The sequence below is a fragment of the Nerophis lumbriciformis genome, linkage group LG01 (assembly GCF_033978685.3).
Source record: "Nerophis lumbriciformis linkage group LG01, RoL_Nlum_v2.1, whole genome shotgun sequence".
Taxonomy (NCBI): Eukaryota; Metazoa; Chordata; class Actinopteri; order Syngnathiformes; family Syngnathidae; genus Nerophis; species Nerophis lumbriciformis.
Window position 1 is genome coordinate 8,391,798 of NC_084548.2, and position 10,671 is coordinate 8,402,468.

General features: G+C 41.0%; 1 protein-coding gene across 1 annotated transcript in view; it reads right to left on the reverse strand.

Annotated features, from left to right (window-relative positions):
* impdh2 (IMP (inosine 5'-monophosphate) dehydrogenase 2) overlaps positions 1-10,671 on the reverse strand; it is a 50,994-nt gene extending 40,323 nt beyond the window's left edge. Inside the window, exons 1-4 of the mRNA XM_061974411.1 lie at positions 10,352-10,671; positions 4,213-4,261; positions 1,334-1,435; positions 1,000-1,074 (exon numbers count right to left, since the gene is read on the reverse strand). Coding sequence (XP_061830395.1) covers positions 1,000-1,074; positions 1,334-1,435; positions 4,213-4,261; positions 10,352-10,449 — 324 coding nt within the window. The 5' untranslated portion in view covers positions 10,450-10,671. The remainder of the gene's footprint in view (positions 1-999; positions 1,075-1,333; positions 1,436-4,212; positions 4,262-10,351) is intronic.

Genomic DNA, 10,671 nt, shown 5'->3' on the forward strand with positions numbered 1-10,671 from the left:
CGACTGTTTTCCGTACCTTGGAGACATCATGCCTCGTCGGTGTGTTGTCGGAGGGTGTAACAACACGAACAGGGACAGATTCAAGTTGCACCAGTGGCCCAAAGATGCAAAAGTGGCAAGAAATTGGACGTTTGTTCCGCACACTTTACCGACGAAAGCTATGCTACGACAGAGATGGCAAGAATGTGTGGATATCCTGCGACACTCAAAGCAGATGCATTTCCAACGATAAAGTCAAAGAAATCTGCGAGCGGATGAGGGTATGTCTACAGAATATATTAATTGATGAAAACTGGGCTGTCTGCACTCTCAAAGTGCATGTTGTTGCCAAATGTATTTCATATGCTGTAAACCTAGTCCATAGTTGTTAGTTTCCTTTAATGCCAAACAAACACATACCAATCGTTGGTTAGAAGGCGATCGCCGAATTCGCCCTCGCGTTCTCCCGTGTCACTGGCTGTCGTGTCGTTTTCGTCGGTTTCGCTTGCATACGGTTCAAACCGATATGGCTCAATAGCTTCAGTTTCTTCTTCAATTTCGTTTTCGCTACCTGCCTCCACACTACAACCATCCGTTTCAATACATGCGTAATCTGTTGAATCGCTTAAGCCGCTGAAATCCGAGTCTGAATCCGAGCTAATGTCGCTATTCCTTGCTGTTCTATCCGCCATGTTTGTTTGTATCGGCATCACAGGAAAATGGACGGGTGTATATAACGATGGTTAAAATCAGGCACTTTGAAGCTTTTTTTTAGGGATATTGCGTGATGGGTAAAATTTTGAAAAAAACTTCGAAAAATAAAATAAGCCACTGGGAACTGATTTTTAATGGTTTTAACCCTTCTGAAATTGTGAGAATGTTCCCCTTTAACACTTTGAGGGAAATTGTAAAGGAAGATAAAATTATACAAATTGAACATGATGTTGATGGAAGAGTTGTACTAAATACCACAAAAAAAAGAAAAAAAGAAGCATAGACAAGAAAACACATCACGCCTACCTTGACTTTACGGACTTCATTGGCCTGGAACTCTGGAGTACAGTTGTGGTGGATGAAACCGATACCACCTGTTAACTTGGAGGAGATCACACATTGTGTTGGAGTTCATACAAATACACTTACAGGCTCAAAACATTATGTGTAACAAACTACTAAATCGTTAATTGTGTCTATTTTGAATATGGCCTCTACCTGTTTTCATACCTGTGTTGTATCAGCATGTATTTCTAACTTGCTAGATATTCACTTGCCTGCAGTTTTGTAGTATGTTTGTGTGAAATCTAAGCTGATATACCTGCTAACAACAACCAAAAACACACAGTGTTATGCTTACTGCCATGGCGATAGCCATATTGGATTCTGTGACTGTATCCATGGGGGAGGAGACAAAGGGTGTTTTCATTGTGATTTGTTTGGTGAGCGCCGAGGTCAGGTCCTGGTGACAACAGGAGACAAATGAACACAAAAGGCATTACGCGTGCATGACGTTACATGTTAATACAATGGAACCCCATTAAGTCGACATAACCAAAAACAAAATTAGCCATTGTTTGCCCACTTACTTGTGACTTAGGAATGTCGCTGTCGTCGTTTAACACAGTTTAGCTGTAATAATAAAGTTAAAAATTCCACACGTCGACTAGGGATGTTTTAGGATCAGGGTTTTATGCTGCCGATTCTGCTACCGATTACTCATGAGTAAGATGGGTTGATACCAATACCGATCACATGTATCAACTGTAAATGTTTAAATGTATTTATGGTGAGTGGTATTGACAGTTTAGCAATATCACACAATATTTCAATTTGTTCCTTATTTTCTTTATTACATACAATTGTTTGATCAAAACAAAGTCAATAGTGCATGTTAACTAAACAAAAGCAAACTAATATCTACTACTTTTTTTAAATAATTCGGCTTTTGCCCTCAAAGTCCTCCTGTGTCCTCCAGGTAATTATTGCCCCAAGTTTGTAAATGGTAAATGGGTCATACTTATATAGCGCTTTTCTACCTTCAATTTGTTCCTCATTTTCTTTATTTCATACAATTGTTTGATCAAAACAAAGTCAATAGTACATGTTAACTAAACAAAAGCAAACTACAATCAACTACTTTTTTTAAATCATTCAGTTTTTGCCCTCAAAGTCCTCCTGTGTCCAGGTAATTATCGCCCCAAGTTTGTAAATGGTAAATGGGTCATACTTATATAGCGCTTTTGTACCTTCAAGGTAATCAAAGCGCTTTGACACTATTTCCACATTCACACACTGATGGTGGGGGCTGCCATGCAAGGCCCTAACCACGGTCCATCAGGAGCAAGGGTGAGGTGTCTTGCTCAAGGACACAACGGACGTGACTAGCATGGCGGAAGCTGGGGATCGAACCAGGAACCTTCAAGTTGCTGGCACGGCCGCACTACCAACCGAGCATCGGCGTTAAAGTCAACATAAAAAAAAGAACAACAAAAAAATGTTTTTGAGAAATTGACAATTATGACCTTATTCTAGTTTCACTATATACTGATACTACCATTGGTATCGACACCACAAATTTACGGATTGATCCGCCCTCCTCTATACTCTATGTCCTCTCTCTAATTTACTTGTTAACATCTGCCTACTTTCTGCTGTAACGTGGTTCCATATACACTTCTAAAACCACTTATTTCTTAATGTCGTTTAAAGCGAGCTTAGCAAATTTGCATGCCTGCTCCTGCTTGCTCTCGGCGTGTAACATGCTAACCTTGTCCTCCACCTGATAATGACAATTAAGACACTATGAAATGCAGTATATTCGCTGTAACAGAGGTGATTATTATTGGCCTAGGAGAGCGGCTTGTCAGCGGTGGGACTTAAAACAAAAACAGTGTCAGCCAGAAAGGTTTGGCATTTGCAGGGATGTGAGCACCCTTTGAGACATCCATATCCCTTTTGGAGTCACGGGGGGTGCTGGAGCCTATCTCAGCTGTATTCGGGCGGAAGGCGGCGTACACCCTGGACAAGTCGCCACGTCATCGCAGGGCCAACACAGATAGACAGACAACATTTACACTCACAATCACACACTAGGGCCAATTTAGTGTTGCCAATCAACCTATCCCCAGGTGCATGTTTTTGGAGGTGGGAGGAAGCCGGAGTACCCGGAGGGAACCCACGCAGTCACGGGGGGCACATGCAAACTCCACACAGAAAGATCCCGAGCCCAAGATTTGAGACAAAAATATATATATATTTTTTTTAAACAAGGACAATTGCTAATAGCACAAAGTGCTGCCAAATTTGAAAACCAAGACCAAATTTTTTGCAATTGGGTGCATTCTACACTATTTTACCTTTAGATTTATTCTCATCTACCAACCTATTTTTGGCTGTGTTTTTGATACCAAAATGTAATGTACCACAGATTTTTTTAAGGGTTTTAGTAGATCATTTGCAAACATTATTATCATTACAAATGTAATGTAAAATTCTATAACATGCATGCAAAGAACTCAGAAAAACCTTCCCTATTTGGCAACTCTATTCCGTAGCCACGCCCCCTCGGGTAATATAATTCCGCTGTTGTGACCTCTGTTTACAATACGCGCAAATTTTCAGGATTTATGCAGATCCCAAATACACTTTAGCAAATACCAGAATGTAAGAAAAGTTGCTTTTGCATAATATCCTGAAACCAAATGCCAGATAATATGTCTTACCTTATACACACACCATAATAATACTATGTTGAAGCACAGTACAATCCATCAAGCGGTGCGGCTTCATAGCTTACCAAAGTCGTACTGAAACTGATAGATTTTTGAGCGCCGTGTGTAATGTTCTATATTTTCAACGGAACATATAACATTTTTGTGTTGTTTACTTGAGTCATATTACAGTCTACACGTATCTCTTATGTGTGACTGCCATCATATTGCAGTCACCACATATCTCTGATGTGTGACTGCCTTAGACTGGTCACACTTATCATTTCACCATGTACCAAATAAAATAGCTTTGAGGTCGGTAAGCACAACCAAAATTATTCCGTACATTAGGTTATAAGGCGCACTGTCGAGTTCTGAGAAAATTAAAGGATTTTAAGTAGTACGAAAAATGCGGTAATCACCAATCCCCATAATTTCTAACTCTGCAAATTACTGCAGTTTAATAATAATCTTGTCACATTTGCGGTAATGGGATTTGGCGTGTTGGTAAATATGCCTCACTCACCACTTGATCTGCTGTAAAGTCAATATATCCTGGCAGAATGAGGAAGTCACTGGAAGAGAGGAGAAACAAAGGTGAGTACTTAAAGTTGAAGACAATCTAACACACACAATAAACACATTTGTACAAAAGATACAATTATGCAGACCTTTGATCCTCAGTGAATTGTTTCCTGTTTAGATATTGGAAAATAAAGTGAGTGACAGGGCATTTGGCCAGGTGTTAAATTATAGTGCAGGTGAAAGGTGACACAGCATGTTGATCCATGAGCCCAGCAAAGCTAAAAACAGAAATGATGGCAGAGAGAGCACATTTCAAGCACGTGGCTGCACTCACTGGAGGGATGGGAAACGTAATTCGTAATACTGACTCAAGTTCTTATCTAGGTCACTCACTCAAGTGAATTGGGTACTAAATTTACCCGAGTTACTATAATAACTTCTTCTAAATAAGGCAAGTTTTTAAAAAAATGCCTTTCAGGAAAACAAGCTCACGCAGTCATTCCGTTTTTAACGATTAATTCCACACCGGAATGTAGATGCTCAAATGAGTACTCGTGAGTCAGTAAAACTCGAGCACCCGTGAATCATTTGATGGAGCCTGAAATGTAGCTGGGGCAGAAAAGTGAAAGGAGCTCATCCGAGTTAAAATTATTTGTTTCTACTAGGGATGTCCCGATCCAGGTTTTTGCACTTCCGATCCAATACCGATATTGTTTTTGCACTTCCGATCCGATACCGATACTGACCGATACCGATACTGACCGATAATGGCCTATCCGAGCATGTATTAAAGTTTAAAGTTATTTAGCCTACTTAGTTGTCAGAATCATGTTGAAAAGGGTTTTAGTACTCTTGATAACAACTAGCCAGCTGAATTAGGGGAGTTTGAATAATACACAATGGTTGGTAACAAGAAACTGACCTGTTTATTCAAGGATAAACACAAAATAGACACAATTATACATGACAAACAGAAATGGCATCATTGAAACAAGGGCTGGGCGATATGGCCTTTTTTTAATATTGCGATATTTTAAGGCCATATTGCGATACGCGATATATATCTCGATATTTTGCCTTAGCCTTGAATGAACACTTGATGCATATAATCACAGCAGTATGATGATTCTATGTGTTTTGATTGATTGATTGAGACTTTTATTAGTAGGTTGCACAGTGAAGTACATATTCCGTACAATTGACCACTAAATGGTAACACCCCAATAAGTTTTTCAACTTGTTTAAGTCGGGGTCCACTTAAATTGATTCATGATACAGATATATACTATCAGATATATACGATCATCATAATACAGTCATCACACAAGATAATCACATTGAATTATTTACATTATTTATAATCCAGGGTGTGGAGGGGGGCGCCGGATGTAAGTGTCAAAAAGACAGCCAAAAGAGTTTGATATGAGAATAAATCTAAAGTTAAAATATAGGGTAGAAATGCACCCATTTGCAGGAAATGTAGTCTTGATTTTCAAAATGTTCTTTCAAGGCTTCCATGTCTACATTAAAACATTCTTCTTCATACTGCATTAATATATGCTACTTTTAAACTTTCATGCAGAGAAGGAAATCACAACTAAAAAAATCACTAATTTTTTCATACGGAGTTGATCTGGAAATTTTTGCCTCGGCATTTTGATGGTGTGGACGTGTGGCACCGAACGGAGATAAGCGTCTCAACAGATGTTATAATATTTGAACAATGATGACGAAAACTGTTTTACCTGTCGTGTCCGTGTGTCGAAAATTGTTATGCGCTTATTTTTTTATTTGATATTGTGCGTGGCATATAATTGCTATGCGCAGAGGACGTTTAAACAGTGCGCAATTGCACAAGCGCGCACCTTAGAGAGAACGTTGGTCACACGGCTGCGCTAGCATCACAGCTAACGTTAGCCATGCTGCTACCTCTCTGCTCGGGGAGGACGTATACGTATGTGACGTATGACGTGACAGTATGTGACGTATGACGTGACAGTATGTGACGTGTGTAAGAAGGTGCGCTTGCTGTCTGTGAGAGGGAGACACAGAAAAGAGTGAGAAGAGCCTGTCGTGTAATGCCAGCAGCTAAAAGCAACTGCGTTAGAATCCACAGACCTGTGGATGTGTTGAAGGTGTGCTGGAAAATGCGGAACGGAAATCATAGGGAGCAGCAGAAAAGTGGAACGTACTATTTAAATAGGTGCGTTGGAAAACACGGAGCAGAGTAGTTTTTTTTTAACTGGATCTGGATCGGCATTTTCCCATGCCTTGCCGATACGCATTTTTTTGGCAAATATCGGCGACATCCCTAGTTTCTACATTGTGGTCTGTGTTTTTTTGGTCAAAATGTTGCATGGATTATGTTTTACAGACCGATTTCAGGCCGCTTTCTGAACGTCTCTTCAGGATACGGCGGTGTTTTTTGTAGTGTTGTTTACGTGCCTCCACTTCAACTGCGTCTCCACCTTCTTTAACACTTTGATATTGAGTCTACTCACAGTTAGAATTTCGAAGTTCGGACTATGCGCGACTGTATTAGAAACGGCAACAGAGAAGGACGCATGTGCATGTACGATACAGTCTGCCCCACAACAAGAGAACGTAGAAAAAGGAGAAGCTTATGGACTACAACAGTGGTCTCCAATCACCGGGCCGCAGCGAAACATTGAATAATTTATAAATTACTGCAATTTCTCCATTTTCTGCATTTTGTCCCACTAGACACAACAATAAGCTTGTTTATAGATGTACAATAAACATCTAGAATTCTAATATTGTGAGAGTCCAGTTCATAGTGGATCTAACATAATAGTGAGAGTCCAGTCCATAGTGGATCTAACATAATATTGTGAGAGTCCAGTCCATAGTGGATCCAACATAATATTGTGAGAGTCCAGTCCATAGTGGATCTAACATAATATAGTGAGAGTCCAGTCCATAGTGGATCTAGCATAATATTGTGAGAGTCCAGTCCATAGTGGATCTAACATAATATAGTGAGAGTCCAGTCCATAGTGGATCTAGCATAATATTGTGAGAGTCCAGTCTGTAGTGGATCTAACATAATATTGTGAGAGTCCAGTCCATAGTGGATCTAACATAATAGTGAGAGTCCAGTCCATAGTGGATCTAACATAATAGTGTGGGAGTCCAGTCCATAGTGGATCTAACATAATAGTGAGAGTCCAGTCCATAGTGGATCTAACATAATAGTGTGTGAGTCCAGTCCACAGTGGATCTAACATAATAGTGAGAGTCTAGTCCATAGTGGATCTAGCATAATATTGTGAGAGTCCAGTCCGTAGTGGATCTAACATAATATTGTGAGAGTCCAGTCCATAGTGGATCTAACATAATAGTGAGAGTCCAGTCCATAGTGGATCTAACATACCGTATTTTCCGCACTATAAGCCTCCCCGGGTTATTAGCCGCACCTTCAATGAATGGCATATTTCAAAACTTTGTTCACCTATAAGCCGCCCCGGGTTATAAGCCGCACCTACGCTGCGCTAAAGGGAATGTCAAAAAAACAGTCAGATAGGTCAGTCAAACTTTAATAATATATTACAAACCAGCGTTCTAACAACTCTGTTCACCCCCAAAATGTAATGTGCAAATGTGCAATCACAAAAATAGTAACACTCAAAATAGTGCAGAGCAATAGCAACAATAACAACTCAACGTTGCTCGAACGTTAATGTCACACAACACACAAAATAAACATTTAAAGCTCACTTTCTGAAATTATTCCTGATCCATAAATCCCTCGAATTCTTCTTCGGTGTCTGAATTAAAAAGTTGGGCGAATACGGCATCCAAAATGGCCGGCTCCGTCTCGTCGAAGTCATCAGAGTAAGTGTCGCTGTTGTTGTCCAGCAGTTCCGTGAATCCTGCCTTCCGGAAAGCTCGGACCACAGTTGAGACCGATATATCCGCTCAGGCATTTACAATCCACTGGCAGATGTTGGCGTATGTCGTCCGGCGCTGTCTCCCTGTCTTAGTGGCGCAGGTCATCTTGTTGCTTCCTCTACCTACGCACCATTGATTCATTTATGTTCAATTCTCTCGCTGCTGCTCTATTTCCGTGTTCTACTGCGTGACTTATTGCTTTGAGTTTGAATTCTGCGTTGTACGCGTGTCTCTTAATAGGAGCCATTTTGTGGTCTTTACTGATGTAAACACACAAATGAAATGAAACGTAATATCCGCGCGCTTCTTCTTCTACGGGGGCGGGTGGTTGCTTACAGTAGAAGAAGAAGCGCTTCCTCTTCTATGGGGGCGGGTGCTTACCTTGGCGGTTGCTTACCATAGAAGAAGAAGCGCTTCCTCTTCTACGGGGAAAAAAGATGGCGGCTGTTTACCGTAGTTGCGAGACCTAAACTTTATGAAAATGAATATTAATATTAATCCATATATAAAGGCGCACCGGGTTATAAGCCGCACTGTCAGCTTTTGAGAAAATTTGTGGTTTTTAGGTGCGGCTTATAGTGCGGAAAATACGGATAGTGTGGGAGTCCAGTCCACAGTGGATCTAACATAATAGTGAGAGTCTAGTCCATAGTGGATCTAGCATAATATTGTGGGAGTCCAGTCCGTAGTGGATCTAACATAATATTCTGAGAGTCCAGTCCGTAGTGGATCTAACATAATATTGTGACAGTCCAGTCCATAGTGGATCCAACATAATATTGTGAGAGTCCAGTCCATAGTGGATCCAACATAATATTGTGAGAGTCCAGTCCATAGTGGATCTAACATAATATTGTGAGAGCCCAGTCCATAGTGGATCTAACATAATATAGTGAGAGTCCAGTTCGTAGTGGATCTAGCATAATATTGTGAGAGTCCAGTCCGTAGTGGATCGAACATAATATTCTGAGAGTCCAGTCCGTAGTGGATCTAACATAATAGTGTGAGAGTCCAGTCCATAGTGGATCTAACATAATAATGAGAGTCCAGTCCATAGTGGATCTAGCATAATATTGTGAGAGTCCAGTCCATAGTGGATATAACATAATATTTGAGAGTCCAGTCCATAGTGGATCTAGCATAATATTGTGAGAGTCCAGTCCATAGTGGATCCAACATAATACTGTGAGAGTCCAGTCCATAGTGGATCTAGCATAATATTGTGAGAGTCCAGTCCGTAGTGGATCTAACATAATACTGTGAGAGTCCATTCCATAGTGGATCAAACATAATAGTGAGAGAGTCCAGTCCATAGTGGATCTAACATAATAGTGAGAGTCCAGTCCATAGTGGATCTAACATAATAGTGAGAGTCCAGTCCATAGTGAATCTAACATAATAGTGAGAGTCCAGTCCATAGTGAATCTAACATAATAGTGAGAGTCCAGTCCATAGTGGATCTAGCATAATATTGTGAGAGTCCAGTCCATAGTGGATCTAACATAATAGTGAGAGTCCAGTCCATAGTGGATCTAACATAATAGTGAGAGTCCAGTCCATAGTGGATCTAACATAATAATGAGAGTCCAGTCCATAGTGGATCTAGCATAATATTGTGAGAGTCCAGTCCATAGTAGATATAACATAATATTTGAGAGTCCAGTCCATAGTGGATCTAACATAATATTGTGAGAGCCCAGTCCATAGTGGATCTAGCATAATATTGTGAGAGTCCAGTCCGTAGTGGATCTAACATAATACTGTGAGAGTCCAGTCCATAGTGGATCTATCATAATAGTGAGAGTCCACGAAGGAGAGGTCGTGAGTTAAAACCCCGGCCGAGTCATAACGAAGACTATAACAATGGGAGCCATTACCTCCCTGCTTGGCACTCGGCATCAAGGGTTGGAATTGGGGGTTAAATCAACAAAACGATTCCCGAGCGCAGCCACTGCCGCTGCTCACTGCTCCCCTCACCTCCCAGGGGGTGGAAGAAGGGGATGGGTCAAATGCAGAGGACACATTTCACCACACCTAGTGTGTGTTTGACAATCATTGGTACTTTAACTTGATAGTGACATAGCGCCCTGCTAGTTCTGTGATAAAAGGTTGACACTTTTCCATGTTCTGTTCCCATTCTTCCACACCAAACTCATCCAAGCACGCCTTTATGTGTCTTCCTCTTTCAGCGTGTCTCTTCCGTAATAACTAACAAGGACGTGACTTACTTGTACGTGAGTCCATCGCCGCCATTCAACAACTGTTGCCCGCTGAGTCCGTCCTCGGGGACGTAGCCAGTCTGTCCGCTAATAAGGTAGTCCGCCATGATGTCTAATGAGGGTGTCACCGGCCCAGAACTTTCCGAGTTGCTCGCTTTGTCCTTTTTGTCTAAAAAAAAAAAGGTCCAGCCGGCTCCTGTTGTCTTTAGCAAAACAAAAAAAGAGAGTATGTAGTAAAATGCTATAACGTCTTTAGTAGGGCCTTTTCCGCCACCGCGTGAAACCTCATGGCGCTCACATGTGCCGCTTTCTGTGTGACAGCCCCCGCC